This window comes from Musca domestica, unplaced genomic scaffold (assembly GCF_030504385.1).
Source record: "Musca domestica strain aabys unplaced genomic scaffold, Musca_domestica.polishedcontigs.V.1.1 4, whole genome shotgun sequence".
In the NCBI taxonomy this organism is placed as follows: domain Eukaryota; kingdom Metazoa; phylum Arthropoda; class Insecta; order Diptera; family Muscidae; genus Musca; species Musca domestica.
Window position 1 is genome coordinate 508,999 of NW_026712328.1, and position 25,416 is coordinate 534,414.

The 25,416-nt window shown below is 35.4% G+C and overlaps 1 protein-coding gene across 10 annotated transcripts in view; it reads right to left on the reverse strand.

Annotated features, from left to right (window-relative positions):
- The window catches only part of LOC109613610 (uncharacterized), an 873,804-nt gene that overhangs the window by 167,423 nt on the left and 680,965 nt on the right, over nucleotides 1-25,416 (reverse strand). For 7 of the 10 annotated variants that reach the window (XR_009342989.1, XM_059126781.1, XM_059126777.1 and 4 more), the window contains one exon: nucleotides 4,593-4,868. The exons of 2 other annotated variants lie outside the window; for them this stretch is intronic. Coding sequence is in view for 7 of the 8 variants with exons in the window: in XM_059126781.1 (XP_058982764.1) it covers nucleotides 4,593-4,868 (276 nt within the window). In the remaining variant the exon portion in view is untranslated. Of the gene's footprint in view, nucleotides 1-4,592; nucleotides 4,869-25,416 lie in introns of those variants that run through there. One more of the 10 variants, XM_059126784.1, reaches the window with a different exon arrangement.

Here is a 25,416-nt window from a genome sequence, read left to right on the forward strand (position 1 = left end):
CAGAAGGGGTACCAAAATAAATTAAATGTTGTTTTGTGGTCGATACCAATTTTTAATATGAGAACTTTATCTCAAGTCCTAATTGTGAATTGTGTCTGTTGTTTTATAAGAAGCGGTTCTGTATAGTTTTACGTCGACAGATCATTCTATTTATTTTTTATATTGAGCTGTTTAATACTATCGTTGCGTTAAAACATTGAAATTGCGAAACAAAATTTTGGATAAAATTTTCCCAATATTTGTGGCTAGATTGTGAAAACCACGCAATGTTGCTAGCGTTGAATCGGCAAGATTATCTGAGAATTCGAAATAAGCGCCAAAAAATGTGAGTACCACATAATATTTTACAATGCCTAAACTCTAGAAAATTGTCTAAATTACGTAAACTTTTCAACTTTCCTCAATATTTTCGACATAGTTTTCCTTTTTGAGACCTATCGTAAAGCTTTTATATTCATTGTGTGGCTGCACATAGATGACTGTAGAGTTGTAAAACAAATAGAGGGTGTACATGCAAAAAAAATTGATTTTATCCCCTCAAATGGGTATCCATACATGTCTGCAAACTTTTACGGTAGTACTCTTTATTGTTAAAAATAAGCAAACGTTGTTTTTATAAAACCACAATAATAGGATTAAGCCTAACTTTTTTTGCAACAACAAACATGTCAACACTGTTCTACTAATAGACAAAGCATCGTCGAGGAAAGGGTTTTTTTGTAACAGACAAAACCAACTTACATGGTTATGCTATTTCGTTCATTTTAAAAAAAGCATAACAAGTGGAGAGAGATGAAACATGCTTATAAGTTCTGTTGTAAGATTTAGAAGAGATACCAAATTAATTTTGGTTTAATTAAATTCTTTGGGTTCTCTTCAATTGAACTTAAGATCACTTGGGCAAAAAAAGTTTTTTGTAATAGGAGTTACTTTAAAATAACTTCTGGAGAAAATATCCCCAGATAAAAAACCAAAGGAACCGATGATGATTGGTGGCTCTTTCCGAAACCTAGGTATTTTCTGTCTTACCCCAGTAAACATTGCCATCTTAAACATATGGAAAAAATATAGGTGGGATAGTATTAAATGGAAAAGTGTATGGTACAACAAGGGCGATAACATTTCTACGGCATCGTGGGTACTTTATGAAAAATCCAATAAATCAGAATCAAATGGAAAAATATATATATAAAAACAGTACAGTCCAAATAGTAATATATTAGTTATACGAAATAACACAATTACCGCTGGCGCAATTTTCCTGGCTTTGGGATTTATGTGGGTGGCTATCTAAAGGTTGAGGACTTTAGCGAGGTGCTCAACTTCCAGTGTACCCAGCTGTTTCAAAATTACCATTGATATTCGTGTGGACCCAACGCTTTGGATAACACTCGCAACATCACCTATCGTAAATTGTAGTAGTACCTCTTCGGCGGGAAGAGATCTCACACCACGTAGTACTCTTCGCTTTTCCCTATCACTCTTGCGGTGCACAACAAACTGACGCATTGAGCATCTCTACCCCGACAGTTCCGCACATGACTGATACCCCCATGCAATCCATGTATGGTCACTAAAGACTAGCTCAAGCGAGATAGGTCTTTATTGAACAGAGCGGTGCAACAGGAATGCTAATCCCCCCTTCCACTTCCGGTGCGATATTTTTCAATACATTATAACCATTGTAACATTGTAGGCTACAATTGAATTTGGCTTCCTGCACCGCAGCGATCCAGATATTTCTCCGAGTGGTGTGGAGTCGAGGATTTATGTGGTGATTTGTTGTGTTAAGAGGGACAGGAACTCACCCCTTATTCGATTGCTACATAAAATAAATGGCTTCTCCTGTCTCCTTTAAACGTAAAGAAATAACAGAAGCATAACATCTTTCGATACAATTATTATCAAAACAAACTTGAGAAAGAATTCAATTCTAAACTTGACACACGTTTTGAAGGTTACATACGATGCATTCATTGGCGAAGTGATGTTTGGGAAAACCACTTACTAACAACAATACCAAAAGTATGACCTGAAATATTAGTTAACGCCAATTCTTAGTAATTGAGAGTGGTTCCATTATGGTGAATGCGGTATATACAAGTAAAAAGCTCTAAGTTCGGCCGGTCCGAACATTGAATACCCTCCACCATTTGGAACGAATTTGGCAATTCTCAAAACAATAAAATCCGTTAAAAATTCTGCTGAAATCTTAAAAATACCAAATGTAGCTGTTATACCCTAATATATAGGACGACATTTGTCACAAGCCATTACAATATTCAAATGCGAAACTTAAACAAATCGGTAATAATGTAGATAAAATAATCAAAATACCGAATATCGGGAGGTACCGTTATATGGGGGCTATAGGAAGACGTGGACCTGCACAGACAATTTTCGGTCTTAGGCTGTAATATCCACTACGAACTTCAAACTTCAAATTTGAAACAATTCCGGTGAAAAAATTCGCTAAAATCATCAAAATACCGAAAATCGTGGGTACCGTTATATGGGGGCTATAACTTAGCAACTTAGCTATTACGTTATTAAATAACTGCGTTCCAGACGACAGTTTCGATTCTCAAACATAGAACCTAAGAAACAAAGAGTTTGAATAAATCACTCATACAGCGATCTCCATTCTAACATGTTTCATTGTAACCATCAGATAAGATTGCCGTAAGCGTTAACAAAGAAAATGCTTAAATTTGGTGTGTCTTTATTCATGTACAATTTGCGAAGCAAATCTGTTTCATTGGCGCCCAACGCAGAAACCGCGGAAAATACAAATAAAGGTGTTTCACATTTGAGTAAATTTTTATGTAGAGTGATTTCCACAGACGGACGGTCATTGTTAAATCGACATAGAATTTTATGCTGATCAAGAATATATATACTTTGTGGGGTCTAAAATGTATATTTCGAGGTGTTACAAACGGAATGACAAACTTAATATATCCTCCACACTATGGTGGTGGGTTTAAAAATAGCGCAACAATTTTAAAAAATCTTTTTGTAAATGAGCGGTTAATTTTTACAAACTCCGAATACCAAGTCTTGAATCTCGGCGTACAGGTATGACTATGCCTACTTCTGTTTTGGTCTTCCTCTTCGCCTTAAGATTCTTAAGGATTGAGTTTGTTCGGTGATTTCGTCGTTATGGTGTATCGTCTCTTTGCATATTCAGGGTACTCCCCCTGGAGCAGACCTGCAATGAGATCATTTGCGCTTCAATATTTACAGCGGTAGGAATATGCTGTCTAGATATGCATCTCCTTCAGTTGGTCGAGGCTTTACTGGCGGTCCAAATAGCCTTGAAGTGTTACTTGGAGTAGTCCGATCTGTTGGAATGGCAGCACGAAAACTGTTTTGTATGGAGTGAGGAGAATATTCATTGTTGATTTCCATAGCATGTGACGTTCCAGCTCTCACAGATTTCGAAGCATAACATTCTTGCGTGGGAGTCGGAATATTTTGCATTTCTTTCAGTACTTTTGGTGTAGATGGTAGAGGTGAAAACTTGCTTCCTTCAACATATTCAATGAATTGTGACATTCTGCTGATTGCTTTAGTTTTTGGAGAATAATGTTGAGCTTTGACATCTACGGAAAACACTTGCATTTTCAAAGGATTGGTAAACGAATATTTTCCTTGGTTCCTCTTCATAGTACCAATAACGTTGTGCCATATTCAAAATAATGGCGGATTGTTCCATGAACTTGATTCCAATTAGAGTGCGATTTTTTATAGCGTTGGGGAGATATAGCAGTCGAATTTTCTTCTTTCTACTGCCAATCGTAATATCACAGATGGGCGATTCCACTACCCAGGTTCTTGTCGAACCATCGGCAAGACTTACTTCAGCATTTATTGGTTGAAACTGGCATCCGTTTTCTTTTAAAATGTTTACAAGATTCAATCTAGCAACACTTACCTTTGCGCCATTGTCGAAAACTGCTTCACCAAGCAACCCAAATATTTCCACGTGAGATGTTGGTAGAGTTCATCATATCAGTAGCAATAGTATTGAAAGATAGAGGTTGAGGACTGTTCTTGTTGTTGTTGTTACAGGTTGTGCAGTTGGAACGATAAACACCATGCACGCCAGAACCATAGCACGTTATTGTTGGTGTTCTTCGCTGATGTGTGCTACTCGCATTTTGAAGTTGTCTCGGCAAAGTCTCACGCAAACGTTTTGCTGTTTTTTTTTGTTAACTCACGCTTTTACAGCTTCAAACAATCAGCTTTGATGTGACCAGGCTAAATGAGCCGTTATCACGCATTTTCAGTTTCAAACAATCATCTTTGCTAAAAAGCCGTTACTATTACGAACTCCATATAAGTATGCTATAATCCTCTAATATATATATATATATATATATATATATATATATATATATATATATATATATATATATATATATATATGTATATATATATATATATATATATATATATATATATATATATATATATATATATATATATATATATATATATATATATATATATATATATATATATATATGTATACATATATATGTATTTAGTAATTAGTTAGTACTACTATATTTATATTTAATACTTACACGCTTTACAACTGCGTTGACGTTTTTAATTGAATATTGCGCTACGAATAGTGCAGACGACATATCGGGAAGTGCCCACATTGTAGCTCTAGTACAAACTATGGGACTGGATCTATCTTGTGGCAATATTCCTAATACAAACAAAACTATTATAGAATTATGTGCAACGCGCGTCGAATATTTTGTTAAAAGACCATGTATTGCTTTTAGATATTCAGAACTTCGTACCACAATTGGACCACTCCAATTTCTAGGTATTAAAAGTGTCCAGTCTACCTGAAAAAATAAGGTTGTAAGAATATACATTAATCGTACATGAAGGAATAGGAAACTTAACTTTAAATAATATTCCATTTGTATTGCCTCCGTGGCAATATTAAAATTAAGAACCTTAGCTATATATAATCTACAATTAAACGGATATTACAAAATTTGGAAACATATGGACAATGTTTTGATAACGGTGGTGGAACCCATTATACCATTACACAATATCAAATGTTAAACAAATCCGAAGAGTGCCCGAGTATCCGGGACGTACCGTTATTATGGGCTGGATCTTCATTCAAGGATAAATTAAAAGAGTTACAACCCATTAAGTCGATTACTTAATATCGGAAGCAACGGTTATATGTGGTCTATACAAAAACGTAGGTCTAAACATACATTGATCCACAAGAGGTAGAATCCATTAAAAACTAAGTACAAAATTGTTATCAATTCTGTTAGAAAATTTGACCAACATCGTCAATGTACCATATATCGCGAAGTACCGTTATATGGGAGATATATTAAAACGTGGATCAAAATGAACCATTTACGAACATAATCTGCCTACCGGCAAGGTGTACATATGTGAAAAATTTTAGCCTTATTTCTTATTTCGTTCGAAAGATTACAACATACATACGGACATAGCTATATCGACGGTGGTTATATATAGCTATATATATATATATATATGGTGGTTTGTATACAAAAGGAAAATATATAAAAATAATATATAGTATTCAAAAAGGTTTCGCTTTAAATACTGGAAAATGAATTTTTTTTTTTCAAAACACAATAGGTAAAAAATTCTGAATTCAAGCTTATTTCACTTTAAACTTCATATAACAGTAAGACCGTTTGCATAATGCAGTTAAATTTATCAAAAAAAAGAAAATAAATAAATAAATAAAAGCCGAACTTTAAATACCCTCCACAATTTGGAACGAATTTCAAAATTTTCAAAAAATAAAATCCTTAAAAAATTCTGGTAAAATTTTAAAAATACCGAATATAGTCGTTATATTGCAATCAATACGACGTGGACCTACATAGGCACACATAAGCCATTACCATATTCAAATTCGAAACTGTTAATAATGTAGTTAAAATCATCAAAATATCGTACTAAAATAGATACTGTAGTTCCCATTACAAACTCAAAATACGTAATTTAAAACTACTCCGGCGAATAAAGACGCTAAAATCATCAAAATACCGAATATTTGGAGGTGCCGTTGTATAGGGGCTATACGCAGACGTGGACCTACATTTTCAATACCAAAAGTACAAAATTGTTATCAATTCTGTTAGAAAATTTAACCATATTCGTCAATGTACCATATATCGCGAAGCACAGTTATATGGGAGATATATTAAAACGTGGATCAAAATGAACCATTTACGAACTTAACCTGCATGTGCTATGTTTTAGCCTTCTATCTTAATTCGTTCAAAAGATAGCGTGATTACAACAGACAGACGGACATCGCTAAAGTGGCTTGCAATTTTACGCTGATCAAGAATATATATACTTTGTTGGGTCTGAGATTAGTATTTCGAGGAGTTATAAACGGAATGACAACGTTAATATACCAACCATATACCACCCATAGGGTATAAAAACTCATAAAGTGAGTGAGGCCATTATATTGGCCCACACCAAAACGGGAACCTGTAAAGGCAATTTTATACTTCAAGGATTGCCATCATACAAATCTTCCAACATACCAAATATGAAACAATTATGTGAGTAAATGTGACTGGGATTATCAAAATACCGAATATCGGTGGGTATAGTTTTATGTGCGCTTTAGGAAAACGTGAAACTAAATATTCAATGTTCTGCCACCAGGCTAGAATCCATTATGAACTTCAAATATGAATTTTTATCAAAATACCGAATATAGGGAGACTGTAGTTCCCATTACGAACTCTAAATACATAATTTGAAACTAAAACGCTAAAATCATCAAAATACAGAATATTGGGAGGTACCGTCATATGGGGGCTATACGAAAACATGAACATGCACAGACAATCTCCTGTCATAGGCTATAGCATCCATTACGAACATCAAATCCCAAATTTGAAACAATTGCGGTGAATAATGTCGCTAAAATCATCAAAATACCGAATATCGGTAGCGGTGCCTACCGATCTGACGAAGAGCGTCAAAATTTAGCAGAACAATTTGTATTGTGTCTGTTTAATTTAGATTGGTAATTATTTGTTTGTAACGTTAACAATGGGTTAACGCATAATTAATTTGTAAATGATTAACCTCGTTTAGATCTGTCAACATAAATGTAAACAGATTTCAACGAGTGGCGAATGGCGCCAAAGCCTCCACCTTCCTTCATGTTTTGATCGTTGGTTTCACACTCGTCTCTTCTATCTATCGATACGAAGTCGCGCTCCCCCGCTATTGTGCAAATCAGGTAATCTGTCTTACCACTTATTATTATTTATTATTATTATTAATAAATACGGCCTTTGCCATTATTCTTAAAACTAAAACCCCCCTATTGTGTTTTTATTCTATTTTGTTTGGTGGAGCTTTGCATCTTTCCCCGCATTGGCGCAAACATTGGTCCTTCGAGCCGGATTACGAACGAGCTGTTGGTAGAAGAAGTAATCGTTTTCTTCTTTTTTCTTTAATTGCAAAGATAAACATCATCATCACCATCTATACAGTCCACCACATCATCTCCTTAACATCATCATCGTGTTTCTATCAAGAACAAACAGGTACGTACAGTGAAAAAAGTGCCGGTGAATTTAAATAAATAATATTCTTGAAGAGAAAAGAAAAAAACAAATTGTGTAAAAGCAACAACAATCGCGTCGTTGATATTCTTTGTGGCCGTCTTACAACGCGTCGCTTACCCCGCCCCCCTCCGTCTAGTTAGCAAATATTGTTTTGCCGACGGCAAATTGAAAATAAAGAAAAATCAAAATAATTGAAGAAAAAGTGTATTTTTTTGGTATCTTTGTTGAAAATAAAATATTGTTGCGGGGTATCATTTTAATGTGCATAAAATTCCCCATCGATTGGTATAATTGAAATTTTAAAATTGTTAAATTTTTTGCAAAATTGCATTTTTAATATTTAAAATATTTTTCACAAATCACCCCCAAAAAATACACTTACTTCAATTGCATTGGTTTTGTTGTAATTGGTAGAGCCATAAAAATCATACGGTTAATATCGTTGCTTAGTCGGTCAGCCGCTTTACACACGCATACATACATACGTTTGGTATTGTCTGTTGTGTTACAGGTGACCCTTGATAAACGCAACTTAACATATTTTACAGGTGAACCTCGATAAACGGAACCAACATAAAATATTAAAAATTTTCAAATTTTATTTTTGATTATTATTATATGATAATTGGGTGTTAGAAAACGACGTTTTTGAAAAATTAATAACGCGTACACCCTACGTTCGGTCAATACGACTTTTTTGAATAAAAAGTGTTAAAATTGATATTTTTCGTTTGGAATTTCAAATTTTAATTACTTTTGGAGATTTTAAATAAAATTTTTATTTTTTAAAATTTATTTTTTGAGAATACGCTACATTTGGTAGTTCGATTGCCTAAATAGTAGGTTAACTTTGGAAATAAAAATAATAAAATCTCAATATTTTCGGTAGAAAATAATAAAAAATTGAATATTTTGAATTGTTTGTGCGCGAAAATACGTTTTTTTTTTTGGAAAATTACACAATTTAACAATTTTTTATTATTTATTGATATTTTTTGGATATATATTTGAAATTTTTATTATTTATTTGAACATTTTCACATATTTTTCATTGTATATTTGCATTTGGTTGCTAAATATCTCATCGGAGATTACAATTTTGGTGATTCTAGACCGGTTTTTTGATATTTCACTATTGTGTGAGAGGTTCAAGGCATTTATTTCTCGGAAAATTTCGATTTCTTTGGCCCTATAGTGCGGTTTTGTTAGATTTTCGGAAGCTTTTCGGTATTTTTCTTGAACTTTGGAAAAACTCGGTTGATTTTTTGAAACTTTTGGAGTTTTAGTATAAACTTTTGTGTTTTCTTCGTATATTGTGCGAAGAAGAATCAGTAATTCGTGGATTTTGTATAAATTATCTGAGCAAATCGTGCTTTAGTCGTTCCCTTCTTGCTTTTTGTAGTACAGATTTCGGGAAATTTATTCACAATGTCATTCACCCCAATTGATATGTTCACTAGAACCTCGGATGCGGTCATCCAGTTTAATGCTCGTTTCAATACGATGCGTGATGACCAGCTCGATATTCATGCGCTACAGTCTCATCTTAGTGCATTAGAAAAACTTTGGACGCAAGCACAGGACAAATTTGAAAAGTGCTGTGACTATATGATGTCGTCAGTAGAGACGACGAAAGAAGTTATCGATGCGGTTGATCAGAAATACAATTCGTCATTTCAAATCTATGTCGATTGCCAGTCCGCAATTAATAGAAAGCTAGGGCAATTCAAAAAATATCGTACTTCCTCTATTAATGGTAGTCTTTGTGGTTCGGTTGCTTCGTTGATAGAAACGCCGGGCGAAACTTCAGCTAAGTCGCCCATACAAAACTCGCAAGCTATTGGCAACAATTTGAGTACTTCGACTCATGCTTCCCGCGAAAATCATTCGCAGATACAAACTCCGCTTTCCTCTATTGTGAGAAATAATAGTGCCAGTTTTAGGACTACAGAGGAAGTTTCTCATTTGGATTGTGTCCATAACCTTGCCCTACCGCCGTGCGATACGGACATATTTGAAGGTGATTTCCACTCATGGCCAACATTTAGGGATTTGTTTACGGCTATATATATTGTTAATGGTCGTCTTACCGACGTTGAAAAACTTTGTCATCTGACTTCTGGTGAAGCTCGCGAGATTGTATCGAAGTTCCCCTTAATTAATCGTAGTTTCGAGCTCGCGTGGAAGGCTCTAGTTGAAACTTATGATAACCCTCGGCTTCTGGTTCATAACCAATTGAAAGTTTTGTTTGATATTCCGGTCCTCTATAGTGAGACTAGTTCGGGATTAAAGTCGATCCAACGTGGTATCAATGGATGCCTGTCTTCGATGTCCGTGTATGATGTCAATACGGAAAATTGGGATCCGATATTAGTATTTCTGTGTCTCCAGAGATTGCCAAAAATTACTCAGACTCTTTGGGAGCAGAGTGTTAAGGATAAATCTTCTCTTTCGTCCTGGAAGGATTTGGATGCCTTTCTCACTGAGCGCATACGTACGCTCATGTGCCTCCATGATATGCGTGCAACAGATCAGTCTAAGCGGTCAAATAATAGTAAAGTTCAAGCGCATCATTCAAATATCAGAATTCCAGAGCCACCGCGTTCTCCCCGCGCTTCGAAAGGTTCAAATTGTCTAATTTGTCAAAATCAGCGTCATAAATTGTATGACTGTCCCCGCTTTAAGAGTTTCACACCCGCTGATCGATACAAAGTAATGAAACGTCATCATCTTTGTATCAACTGTCTTAGGAACGACCATGAAGTTATGAATTGTGATAGCAAACGTCGGTGTTCAAAGTGTAACAAGTCCCACCATACGTTGTTGCATCGGGATGATATTACCTCTAGCAATTCAAATCGAACTTCCACCGTTACTAGCAATGCCCCCCGAAATTCGAGTACTACGCCTTCGACTGTCCCCCCTAATTCAGAAAATTGCGCGCCAGGCACATCCGCCGGTTGCTTGCCCCGGCAAGTATTTCACGCCGCGCAGAACAAGGCTGTACTCTTAGGTACCGCAATGGTGAATATTGTTCATCTAGGTGTTTCATTTCCTGCCAGGGCGTTAATAGATCCTGCTTCCGAGTCCTCTTTCATTTCAGAGAGACTCCAAACTCGTTTGAAGCTTCCTGTGCATTCTACGAATGCTGTAATTTTGGGAGTTAGTTGTTCACTCTCGGCCACTGCTAATAAAGCTTGTCGTATACAAATTAGCAGTCCTTTCGACCCTTCGCTGAAATTGGAAACCAACGTTTTAGTTTTGCGTGCCATTTCTGGAAATCTTCCCTCGTTTGTGGTTAATTCCGACTTAAGGTCACAAATTCCCGATCTTCGCTTGGCAGATGTTAACCTTTTTGAATCTCGTCCCGTCGATCTGCTGTTAGGTGCTGATCTTTATCCAAAAATATTGTTAGATGGTTGTCGTCCCATTTTGTCTGGAGCATTGCTTGCTCAAAATACTGTATTTGGTTGGCTTGTAACGGGTCCTATCCCAGCCACACAAGTTCGAACATTTGCCACTACTGTCGATGTAGCAGAAGAAGACAAAATCCAACAGACCCTTTTGCGATTCTGGGAAATCGAAGAGCCTCCTAAACGCAAAATATTATCTCTATCGGACCGTTTTTGTGAGGATAATTACGCCCGGACTACTCGTAGGGACTCAGAGGGTAGGTATATAGTTACGCTGCCACTTAAATCTGAGATTAGCGCTATCGGGTATTTGGGAGAGTCTCGCGCGAACGTCCTCAAACAATATTATCGGAATGAGAATTCTTTATTGAAAAAGCCTGAATTAAAACTAGTTTACGACCAGGTTTTATCGGAATATTTGGAACTTGACCACATGAGGCCGGTACCCGCAAATACTTCTATGGATGTCCTTTCGTGTTATCTACCACATCACCCCGTCATAAACCTAGCAAAACAGACCACGAAACTTAGAGTAGTGTTTAATGCCTCAAATAAAACGTCGAATGGGCAGAGTCTAAACGACATATTGCACGTAGGTCCAACGTTACAACAAGATTTAGTTCTTTTGATCCTCCGTTGGCGTATCTTTAAATTTGTGTTTAACTCGGACATTACTCAAATGTATAGGCAAGTTCGTGTAGATTCAAAGCATTCGCCCCTTCAGAGAATTTTGTATCGGAATTCAACAACAAAACAGGTCCTAGATTACGAACTACAGACAGTGACGTTCGGTGTAAATTGTGCACCATATTTAGCGATTAGAACGCTTCTTCAATTGGCCGATGATACTGAGTCAGAGTTTCCCCTCGCGGCGCATATATTGCGAAAATGTATGTACGTTGATGACGTTTTGGCAGGAGCTCATGACATCGAGACTGCATTGGCAGCTAGGGACCAGTTGATTAGGGCACTATCGTCGGCAAAGTTCGAGCTGCGAAAATGGACAGCGAATAGTAGAGCTATTTTGGATCGCTTCCCCCCTGAGCATTTGGTAGATGCTCAGCTTTTATCGTTTGTAGAAGCTAGTAGTTCTAAACCCCTGGGTATTAGGTGGAATGCGCGTTTAGATTGTTTCTTCTTCGAAGTGAGTCCTATTGTCAATAAACACTTCACTAAAAGGGAAGTTCTTTCGGCAATCGCGAAATTGTTTGACCCTGTCGGTTGGTTGGCCCCTGTAATTGTTAGGGCGAAAATGATAATGCAGAAGATTTGGCTGGACAACATTGGTTGGGATGATCAACTTCTGGCAGCTACTGAGGCTGAATGGAGAAGTTTTGTCGAAACAAATCCGCATGTTAACTCGATTAGGATACCTAGATGGGTTCAATATGTTCCAGGATTTTCTGTTGAGCTTCATGTCTTTTCCGATGCCTCGGAAAAGGCATACGCGGGGGGAGGATATATACGTGTCGAGTCCCCCGATGGAAAAATCTTCGTTAATTTGCTGTCGTGTAAAACGAAAGTTGCCCCTTTGAAATCAATTTCGCTTCCTCGCTTGGAACTTTGTGGAGCAGTTTTAGCATCAGACCTATTGAAAACTATTGTTCGGGAAATAGATCTGGAATTTAATCAAATTTATTGTTGGACAGATTCGACTATAGTTCTTGCCTGGTTGAAGAGAACCCCCTCTACTTGGACGACCTTTGTAGCCAATAGGGTGTGTCGAATCCAAGAAAATGTCGGCAATTACAATTGGTACCATGTTAAATCTGAAGATAACCCCGCTGATTTAGGAAGTCGTGGATTGTCTCCGATAGAATTGTCCGCCTCCCCCCTGTGGTGGAACGGCCCTAGTTGGCTAGGTAAAACTAAATCGGAATGGTCTATTCGTGATCTGGCTCCGATTAGTACTGAAATGGAAATGCGACCCGTTAAATGTCACTTTGCTTTCTTTCCGTCGACATTTAAAGAGATTTTGGAAGACTTTTCTTGTTTGCGTAGAGCTCTTCACTTCATTGTATACGCGTTTCGATTTATTCGTCAAACGCATCCCCGGTATAGAAACCATTACTACTATCCCACTAGACGCATTTCCTCGGCAGAGATTATTGACGCACGTAATTATTGTGCAATTACGGCTCAAAAAATATATTTCGTCAGCGATTATAAGAATCTGTTAGACAAGAAGGCGTTAGATAGTAAGAGTGTGTTGGCTCCTCTCAATCCTTTCCTAGATGACAATGGTGTCATGCGAATGAATGGTAGACTGGTAAATTCGCCCACACTTGCACCTTCGGAACGTAATCCTATAATTGTCCCCTATAGGAGTGCCTTTGCTCTACGGTTGGTAGAATATACCCACCAAAAATCTGTTCATGGTGATATCCAGTTAATGATGCGAACTTTGAGGTTGGAATATTGGATTCCGCGTATGAAAAGTTTGGTTCGGCTGGTTGTTCGTCGCTGTAAAGTGTGGCTTCTGTTGAAGAAACGTGCTTGCAGTCAATTTATGGCTGCCCTTCCCCCTGAGAGAACAACTCTTAATCGACCTTTTACAAACACTGGTGTGGATTTCGCAGGTCCGTTTGATGTAAAATCGTATCTAGGTCGGTCTTGTAAAAAAACAAAGGGCTATGTATGTGTCTTTGTATGTTTCTCTACAAAGGCAATTCATTTGGAAGCAGTGTCCGATTTGTCGACTGCTAATTTTTTGGCTGCGTTACATAGATTTATTGCTCGACGTGGTTGTCCCCATTCCATTTTTTCGGATAATGGAACAAATTTTGTTGGAGCATCGCGTGAACTTCAAAGAAATTTTAAAGATTTCCTCCAAAAAAGCGCTGACTCCGCCTCCTCGTCTTTATCAGACCAGGGACTATCATGGCATTTTATACCTGCTGGTGCCCCTCACATGGGAGGGTTATGGGAAGCTGGTGTCAAGAGCTTCAAGTTACATTTTCGGAAGCAATCTCGAAATTTAAAATTCACGTTTGAAGAATTAGCAACGGTATTGGCTAGGATCGAAGCTTGTCTTAATTCCCGGCCGTTGTGTCCAATGTCGGATAATCCAGGAGAAATCGTTGCATTGACGCCAGGTCACTTCTTGATTGGTGCCCCCTTGTCATCACAGAGCAACCATTAAGTCTAATTAATCGGTTTAGGAAAGTTCAGGCCCTTGCCCACCAGTTTAGTTTAAGGTGGAAAGATGAATATCTCAAGCAGTTGCATATGAGATATAAGTGGAAATTTCCCCAAAGAGAAATGGCGATTGGCGATCTAGTCGTTGTTCGTCATGATCAGCTTCCCCCAACGTCGTGGAAATTAGGGCGTATAGAAAATGTTTTTCCGGGCACCGACGGTCATGTTAGAGTCGCGGACGTTCGAACGGAAAACGGCGTTGTAAGACGGCCCATTACAAAGTTGGTCGTTTTGACCGACCACACTCCCGCAAACGAATAATATTGTTCTCTTCTCATTATATAGTATGTCGGTGAAAATCTATTCGGAAGAAGAACTTTTGAATGTTGATGACGGTTTTGATTACAATGAACCACCGATACCCAAGCTGGAATGTCGTCAGCTGCAGTGGAAGCAGCCCTTGTTGAGCCGATCGCGGCTGTAAAAATATCCGAACGTGGGTCCGAATCCGATAAAGCGGATTCATCTGCGGCCGATGCAAACCGAGTCCGAATCCATAGCAACGGATTCATCTGCGGCTCCGGTTCTTGATTCACCCCCCAAAAATGATACATTACAAACCGAGTCCGGATCTTCGGGTCCATCTGCGGCTCCGGTTGCCACACCTCATTTGGAGGAGTCGGAAAATAATTTAAGGTCCGAAACCCATAAGGTTTCATCTGCGGCCTCACATAAATGTCGCCTTTGTGATCGCATGCACCCGCTGGATAGATGTAGTGACTTCCGGGTTATGAATGTTGACATGCGACGTCGCATTGTCCTAAAATACAATGACTGCATACGGTGTTTATCTAAATCCCACCAAGCTAGGGACTGCCGAAGCAAAAGAAAATGTGCCGTATGCAATGAAGAACACCACACCCTCCTTCATGAAGATACGAAGACCGTGGTTAAACCCACTAACAATCGTCAGCGTCGTCCGCGGACCGAGTATAGGTATCGGTCACGTAACAGTCCGTATAGTCGTCCGTCTGATAACGCTCCCCCCTCGCAGATAGGATTGGTCGGCTTGTTGTCCCTCCAAACAGGTATCTGCCTATCCCCGACTTTGATAGTCAAAATTATGTCGTCCGATCGACCCACTATTGTGAGGGCGGTTTTGGACCCGTGTAGTAGGCAGAGTCAGATATGTTCCTCTTTGGTGCATAATCTTCGACTCCCTACTTCTAGAATCGAAGGTAGCCAAATATGTCGGCTGACCGTTAGTTCGATCTATGACCGGAGTCAGTCCATTTCAATTGTGGCTGTGGTAACCAATTTGGACCATGCGCTTACGCCTACAGCGGTAATTCCCGAGCGCATTCGTGACTCATTTTTAGGTCTTCCTTTGGCAGATCCCGATTTTAATAGGCCTGGTCGGGTGGCCTTGGTACTCGGGCCGGAAGTTTATGCCAGGGTCGTAACTCATCGGGTGCAAGCGACGCCAGGGTTGCCGATAGCCCACTACACCATATTTGGGTGGGTATTGTCGGGCATATGTAACACATAGTGTTACACAATGTTTTTTGAAAAAAAATGATATGAATTGAGAAGTAAAGGAAAAAAATGAATTAAATTGAAATTGAATTGGAAAAAAAAGTTGAAAACATGTATTTATTATTGTATTTTAGTTACAACATCTCAATATGTTGCAAGGTGGGCGGCATGTTTAATTTAGATTGTTAATTATTTGTTTGTAACGTTAACAATGGGTTAACGCATAATTAATTTGTAAATGATTAACCTCGTTTAGATCTGTCAACATAAATGTAAACAGATTTCAACGAGTGGCGAATGGCGCCAAAGCCTCCACCTTCCTTCATGTTTTGATCGTTGGTTTCACACTCGTCTCTTCTATCTATCGATACGAAGTCGCGCTCCCCCGCTATTGTGCAAATCAGGTAATCTGTCTTACCACTTATTATTATTTATTATTATTATTTATTAATAATGGCTATTATTAATTATTATTATTATTTATTAATAACGGCCTTTGCCATTATTCTTAAAACTAAAACCCCCCTATTGTGTTTTTATTCTATTTTGTTTGGTTGAGCTTTGCATCTTTCCCCGCATTGGCGCAAACAACCACCACGATAATGTTTTGAGTCTGTTGTAATCACGCTATGTTTCAAACTCATTGAGATAGAAGGCAAAAATTTTGCACAAATATGTACTTTGTCAGTAGTTTAGCTTTAGTTCAAAAATGGGTCATGTCTGATTATTTTAGCGATTTTATACACCGCAATTATTTCAAATTTCGTATTGGAAGATCTTAATGTGTACTGCAACATATGACAAAAATTACGTATGCAGGTCCACGTATTTCTATGGCCCCCCTATAGTAGTATCTGCCAATATTCGGTATTTTGATTATTTTAGCGACATTATTGACCGGAATTATTTCAAATTTGGTATTGGAAGATGTAAATGGGTAATACAACCTATGTATAACAGTATCTTAATATTCGTTATTTTTATGGTATTAGAGACATTGTAGACTGGAATTGTTTCAAATTTCAAATTATGACGTGGTGGTAAATTTTATCCCCTAAATTTTACATAAAAGAACATTGTTAAAAATATTTTTAATGATTATTTGTTTTATAAGTATAAGCTTGTATATTTTAAATTGCAATAAGAAAAAAAGCAGATTTTTCTTCATTTAAATAAAAAACTTTTTATTTTATTCATTTTATTTATTTTTATCGAAAAAGAAGAGATAATATCAAGAAAATGTGAAGGGAGGATACCATTTACCACTACCTCGTTAGTTAAAGTCCATATTGTGTAATATGTTTAGTATTTTTTTTAACAGGTCCACCTCGTTAGGTAAAGGTTAAAGTTCATATTGTGTAATTTGGCTATAATAATAAAAACCATATCAATTAAACGGTATTTTTCGACGAAATTTTCTTAATATTTTGCAATTTCCTTCCTATTGGTGGAGGGTTTTAAATATTCGAACTTAGCTGCATTTTACTTGTTTTTTTTTTTTACCGATTCTTCAACCTATATATTAAGCGAAACAATTTTAATCCAGATGCTTTTACATAAAAATATTTTATTTTGCTAATGGTGGAGGGAATTTAAAGTTTGGCCTGACCAAACTTAATGTTTTTTACTTGTCTTTTTTTATATTTGGATAATGATATTAACTTTCCGATTCTATACACGTTTTTTCAATTCCCACGCATTTCATGTTTTTTTTTTAAAAACCACCATACATAGAATAGAGGGTATATTATTTTCGTGATAATTGTGCCAAATGGAACTATCTGAAAATCCACACATGTAGTTCGTTTTGAGGACTTTACTCCCTGGAAGAGAATTGACTATATAGGTCCACGATATCGTATAACCCACAAACAACGGTACCCCTCAATATTCGGTCTTTTGAATTTTTCAAATTACGTATTTAAAGTTCGTAATGGGTACTACAGCCTATGGCAAAAATTACTTATTCAGGTCTGAGTTTTCGTAAAGCTCCTATAGGAGGATTTTCCTTTGAGCTGTATATTCAACGGATTTTTTTTTTTTTTTTTTTTTTTGAAATTTTTCAAGTTCCTTAAAAATGGTGGTGGTTATTAAAATTTCGGGCGGGCCGAACTTATTTATATTTTAAGCTTTTAACATGATTGTGTTTACAATTATTTCAAAGTTTTCTGTATTTAATGGTTTTTTCTTTAATAATTTTATATTTGAATTAAAGTTCTAGTTATATAAAGCCAAAAGACTATGTGGGATTGCAGTTTTTAAGTCACTAAAATTCGGCATCAACGGTTTCGTAAGTTTAAGTTTTTCTGTCACTATCAGCTTTATAAGCTTTGTCAATTATTATTATGAATTGTATAATATTGGAGAGATTTTTTCGCTATCTTCAAAAACAGCTATGATTATCCGCACTGTTGGTAAAGGTGAAAACTATTTTTCTTCTATTATATTAATTAGTTTACTTTTACATTTTTATACCCTCCACCTTGAAAAGGAAGGTGTATTGAATATGTCATTCAATTTCCAAATCTCCAAATATTCGTCGTAAGGCCCAGTATATAAATAAATATAAAGTACATAAATATATAATAAATATATAATAAATATATATATATATATATATATATATATATATATATATATATATATTTATATATATATACATCTCTTTGTCTGTTGAAATCATGATACAGCCCATATTACTTTTTAGGTGTCTATTCCACCTCCCAGAAAAGTGTAAGTACTTTCTCTATCGAAGTTGTATTTAGAAGTGATATTTGTTTTCGTTGAAGGATGCTTCCTGGTATGGGTCATCCAGCTATCCATCCAAATTTGGTTTTTTGTGTTAAAATTGATCCAAATGTTTTCATTGGTGTTCCAATTGTGAATATTAATGGTTCTATGTCCATTCCAATAAGTAAATCGATTGGTTGACTGACGTAAAATTTCGGGTCACCTAGTTCTAACTCTGTTACATCTCGAAGTTGTGAATCATCTATGTTTTGTGGTGGTAGATTTTAAGGTAAATTCTTTAAAACTGTAGCCCAGACTTCCAGTTTAAAGCTAGAGTCGTATTTGAATATCATAGCAAACAAGCAAGATTTCGTTGAAGTCTCAGAAACAAATTGTCTTAAGCCAGTGACATGAACTAAGTTGTTCCGTGTAGGTAACTTCAAACAGTTTTTCATCTTCTCCGAAATTAAGGTGGATTGTGATCCTGAGTTTATTAGAGCCCGCGCATCGTACAGTTCTCCTTTGGTTTCAATTTGTACTATTGCTGTGAAAAGTAGCGTTCCTCCAGATTGTGGCTCACTAATTGCTTATCTTGGAGGGTCAAAGTAGTAATATTAGTTGGTTCTAGGTTTGTAGTGGACTGTATTTAATTTGTAAGAGCAGCAGCACTAGTACTAGGTCGTGCTTCCACTCGAGCTAGTTATGAGTTAGTTGTTTGGGTTTCCTTTCCCTTGTGTAACAAAGTATTGTGTTTCACAGTACAAAACGGCAGCCAAAGAGACTTTTGCAATGCTTTACTCCGTGATTTGATGACAAGCAATTGTAGCATAAGTGTGATGTTTTCGCGATGTGAATTCTGTCATTCACACTGTTTTGCAAAAATTCGCTGCAATCTCTGATGAAATGATTTGATTTTCAGACTTGACAAGTTTGAGTATTTTTCGGTTTACTTTGTTGAGGTAATATTACATTAGTAGGTCTTCCTTTGTATTTTTTGAGACATTTGTTTGAAATGTTTTCAAAAATCTAGGCGTGTGATTGTTGGTTGGTTTTTGTTGAGCAAATTTCGATGTAGATGGCTTTATATTACCAACTGATTCCAAGGTTTTGAATTTGTTTGTTAAGAAAGCGTCAAACTGTTCCCATTTTGGAATTTGTTTACAATCGCTTAATGAGTTCTCGAATTCTTCTAAAAAGCCTCTAGGTAATTTTGTTGAACAAATGTATATTAAAATCGGATCCCATCCTTTAACATCGATATCAAGCATCCCCAGTGTCTGAGTGCTGCTATTTACAGTGCGTTGTAGTATTTGTATAGTGTGACTTGATTCAGTAGAAACTCCAGGCAGATTAAATAGTGTCTTGATTTCTTCATTAATTTGCATCCGTTTATTCTCGTAACGATCTGTGTGATTTTTCCATGCTAATATAAATCCATCATTAGTTAGTGGGATATGCGAAATAATTTCTCTAGCTTCTCCTGCTGTCTTTTGCGTTAAATGGACTAATTTTTCGACATTGCTTTATTTTGAGTTATTTATATAAATTGCTAAAAAAATAGATCTCTGAAGGTAGGCCATTCCCTATAACCACCTTTAAATGTGTCTGTATCGCAAGGAGATAGCCACGATACATTAGTAAAATCCACTTCCCTTCCTTGTTGTGACATCTCTGATTCTCTTTTCATTTTTTCTTGTGTCTTTTCATCCAAAAGGTTTTGAATTTGCCCATTTATTGAACTCAGCGCTTTCTTGCGCTTTTTCTTGGCGCTTACGATCCCATGGTACCCATATAGTGCTTCCTCAGTTTATTTTTATCGATCGGCTTTCCATCCTCTTCTGGAACATAATACCGACAGTCTATGCAGGCTCTCTTGACCTGGTCCCATGCAGAGTCCAACTCCATCCTTGTTGTTTCCAATATATGTACCGTGTCATCAGGTTTGGTTATTGAAAAAATTTAAATATAATCCAAAAGATCGTTGACGCAATTTGTGAATTTATCGCTTAAAGTTTTATCCATTTTGCAAGGTGAGCGTTAACATATACGAAATTTTGATGGTTTATATATATTTCGTTTCGTTTCCTTATATTTGACACCGGACTGATTTGATTAAAAATGTTTGTTGGGTTGCCAGAAGGAGTCAACTTTTAGCCAAAAGGAGCAAAAAGAAAACAAAATCTCTTAAAGTCCACTTACAGGAGGTTTTTATTTTTGCAAATCGACAAATAATCCAAAAGTTTTTAAAAAAAAAGTGTATAAATGAGAATTGCAAAAGCAGAAAATACCAGAGATGTATTGCTGCAATAAACAATTTTTTTTTTGAAAATTCTAAAAAAGTTTCAGAGAATCCAAAAATTTTTAAACGAAGTAAAAATTGTGTGTTGATTTTTATTTAAAATCGCTTAATATCCTATAACAGAAGGATTTTATTATTAAAAGCCAATAACTTTGATTATTGCTGTGAAAATTTGTCTGATTCAACAAATTGTCTACATTCGTCAAATTTTTCGATGAAATTTGCAACGAGGGTTAGAGAAAATTATGTATGTATAAATCCAAATATTTCAGCAGAAATGTTTCAAACAAATAATTTGGATCAAAATCCAAAAATTTGAGAAAAAATTTCCAAAAAGTTTGATTTGGGTAAAGATCCAAATATTTAAGCGGAAAACTTTGTGTCCCGGCAAAATATTTCAACAGAAAATAATTTGGGTCAAAATTCAAATATTTTCAGCAAAGAATTCAAGAAAGTGCAAAAAATGTCAAGGAAGAATGTTTTTTTTTTTCCAAAAAGTTGTGTTATGTGTCACAAAATCAAAAAAGTATACCAGCAAAATAGTTTTTGGGGTTTTTCCGGGTCTCAATGTTGTAGCATGTTTGTTGTTGTGCTGCTTGTATCCGTCCTGCTACTGCTCCAAAATTCTCCGTGTTGTAGTTGTTTTTTGTGTTACTGTACATTGTCTTATGTTTATCACTTTTTAAAGCCTTTGTGAAAATGGTGTATTTTAGCTGGTTTTGGAAAATTTTAAATTTTTGTGAACTTCAAAAATTTAAAGTTTTCTAAAACCCTTTTTTCACTGTGGAATGTCACTTATTGTTGCACTTTTTTAAAATCCATTTTTTAATTAATTATTTTTTTTTTTTTTTCAATATTTAAAAATGTATTTTTTTTTACTATTTTATTTTCTTTGCACTTATTTTTGCACCCACTGTATATTTTATGTTCTTTTTTTCCTATTGTTCTTGCGCACAATTTGTTCTTTTCTGTTTTTAATAATTTAAAAAACATTCACTTTATGATCCGGCTCTGGAGGATCAAATGTTTTTTATCTTACTTATTTTGCCTTTTTTAGCCTTTCTAAATGATGAGATATATAGTGATTTTTTTATTTCACTTGTGATTTATTTATTCATTAAATTTTTTCTTGGGGGTTGTGCAATGTAGATATAACATTAGGTATAATCTTTTGTAATTTAGTTTCAATTTGTTTTATTCATTAGGTAATAAGGTTTATTTCATTAGCTCATAAGATTTAAGTAGGTAATTTAGCACATAAGTTTAATTTCAATAGATTTTAATTTTTTAATATGTATGTTTCTATCTTTTGTTTTGTACAATTTTCCAGTTTAAAGCTAGAGTCGTATTTGAATATCATAGCAAACAAGCAAGATTTCGTTGAAGTCTCAGAAACAAATTGACTTAAGCCAGTGACATGAACTAAGTTGTTCCGTGTAGGTAACTTCAAACAGTTTTTCATCTTCTCCGAAATTAAGGTGGATTGTGATCCTGAGTTTATTAGAGCCCGCGCATCGTACAGTTCTCCTTTGGTTTCAATTTGTACTATTGCTGTGAAAAGTAGCGTTCCTCCAGATTGTGGCTCACTAATTGCTTATCTTGGAGGGTCAAAGTAGTAATATTAGTTGGTTCTAGGTTTGTAGTGGACTGTATTTAATTTGTAAGAGCAGCAGCACTAGTACTAGGTCGTGCCTCCACTCGAGCTAGTTATGAGTTAGTTGTTTGGGTTTCCTTTCCCTTGTGTAACAAAGTATTGTGTTTCACAGTACAAAACGGCAGCCAAAGAGACTTTTGCAATGCTTTACTCCGTGATTTGATGACAAGCAATTGTAGCATAAGTGTGATGTTTTCGCGATGTGAATTCTGTCATTCACACTGTTTTGCAAAAATTCGCTGCAATCTCTGATGAAATGATTTGATTTTCAGACTTGACAAGTTTGAGTATTTTTCGGTTTACTTTGTTGAGGTAATATTACATTAGTAGGTCTTCCTTTGTATTTTTTGAGACATTTGTTTGAAATGTTTTCAAAAATCTAGGCGTGTGATTGTTGGTTGGTTTTTGTTGAGCAAATTTCGATGTAGATGGCTTTATATTACCAACTGATTCCAAGGTTTTGAATTTGTTTGTTAAGAAAGCGTCAAACTGTTCCCATTTTGGAATTTGTTTACAATCGCTTAATGAGTTCTCGAATTCTTCTAAAAAGCCTCTAGGTAATTTTGTTGAACAAATGTATATTAAAATCGGATCCCATCCTTTAACATCGATATCAAGCATCCCCAGTGTCTGAGTGCTGCTATTTACAGTGCGTTGTAGTATTTGTATAGTGTGACTTGATTCAGTAGAAACTCCAGGCAGATTAAATAGTGTCTTGATTTCTTCATTAATTTGCATCCGTTTATTCTCGTAACGATCTGTGTGATTTTTCCATGCTAATATAAATCCATCATTAGTTAGTGGGATATGCGAAATAATTTCTCTAGCTTCTCCTGCTGTCTTTTGCGTTAAATGGACTAATTTTTCGACATTGCTTTATTTTGAGTTATTTATATAAATTGCTAAAAAAATAGATCTCTGAAGGTAGGCCATTCCCTATAACCACCTTTAAATGTGTCTGTATCGCAAGGAGATAGCCACGATACATTAGTAAAATCCACTTCCCTTCCTTGTTGTGACATCTCTGATTCTCTTTTCATTTTTTCTTGTGTCTTTTCATCCAAAAGGTTTTGAATTTGCCCATTTATTGAACTCAGCGCTTTCTTGCGCTTTTTCTTGGCGCTTACGATCCCATGGTACCCATATAGTGCTTCCTCAGTTTATTTTTATCGATCGGCTTTCCATCCTCTTCTGGAACATAATACCGACAGTCTATGCAGGCTCTCTTGACCTGGTCCCATGCAGAGTCCAACTCCATCCTTGTTGTTTCCAATATATGTACCGTGTCATCAGGTTTGGTTATTGAAAAAATTTAAATATAATCCAAAAGATCGTTGACGCAATTTGTGAATTTATCGCTTAAAGTTTTATCCATTTTGCAAGGTGAGCGTTAACATATACGAAATTTTGATGGTTTATATATATTTCGTTTCGTTTCCTTATATTTGACACCGGACTGATTTGATTAAAATGTTTGTTGGGTTGCCAGAAGGAGTCAACTTTTAGCCAAAAGGAGCAAAAAGAAAACAAAATCTCTTAAAGTCCACTTACAGGAGGTTTTTATTTTTGCAAATCGACAAATAATCCAAAAGTTTTTAAAAAAAAAGTGTATAAATGAGAATTGCAAAAGCAGAAAATACCAGAGATGTATTGCTGCAATAAACAATTTTTTTTTTGAAAATTCTAAAAAAGTTTCAGAGAATCCAAAAATTTTTAAACGAAGTAAAAATTGTGTGTTGATTTTTATTTAAAATCGCTTAATATCCTATAACAGAAGGATTTTATTATTAAAAGCCAATAACTTTGATTATTGCTGTGAAAATTTGTCTGATTCAACAAATTGTCTACATTCGTCAAATTTTTCGATGAAATTTGCAACGAGGGTTAGAGAAAATTATGTATGTATAAATCCAAATATTTCAGCAGAAATGTTTCAAACAAATAATTTGGATCAAAATCCAAAAATTTGAGAAAAAATTTCCAAAAAGTTTGATTTGGGTAAAGATCCAAATATTTAAGCGGAAAACTTTGTGTTCCGGCAAAATATTTCAACAGAAAATAATTTGGGTCAAAATTCAAATATTTTCAGCAAAGAATTCAAGAAAGTGCAAAAAATGTCAAGGAAGAATGTTTTTTTTTCCAAAAAGTTGTGTTATGTGTCACAAAATCAAAAAAGTATACCAGCAAAATAGTTTTTGGGGTTTTTCCGGGTCTCAATGTTGTAGCATGTTTGTTGTTGTGCTGCTTGTATCCGTCCTGCTACTGCTCCAAAATTCTCCGTGTTGTAGTTGTTTTTTGTGTTACTGTACATTGTCTTATGTTTATCACTTTTTAAAGCCTTTGTGAAAATGGTGTATTTTAGCTGGTTTTGGAAAATTTTAAATTTTTGTGAACTTCAAAAATTTAAAGTTTTCTAAAACCCTTTTTTCACTGTGGAATGTCACTTATTGTTGCACTTTTTTAAAATCCATTTTTTAATTAATTATTTTTTTTTTTTTTTCAATATTTAAAAATGTATTTTTTTTTTGACTATTTTATTTTCTTTGCACTTATTTTTGCACCCACTGTATATTTTATGTTCTTTTTTTCCTATTGTTCTTGCGCACAATTTGTTCTTTTCTGTTTTTAATAATTTAAAAAACATTCACTTTATGATCCGGCTCTGGAGGATCAAATGTTTTTTATCTTACTTATTTTGCCTTTTTTAGCCTTTCTAAATGATGAGATATATAGTGATTTTTTTATTTCACTTGTGATTTATTTATTCATTAAATTTTTTCTTGGGGGTTGTGCAATGTAGATATAACATTAGGTATAATCTTTTGTAATTTAGTTTCAATTTGTTTTATTCATTAGGTAATAAGGTTTATTTCATTAGCTCATAAGATTTAAGTAGGTAATTTAGCACATAAGTTTAATTTCAATAGATTTTAATTTTTTAATATGTATGTTTCTATCTTTTGTTTTGTACAATTTTAATACTTTGTGTTGTTTAAATTTGTTGTAATTCACAGC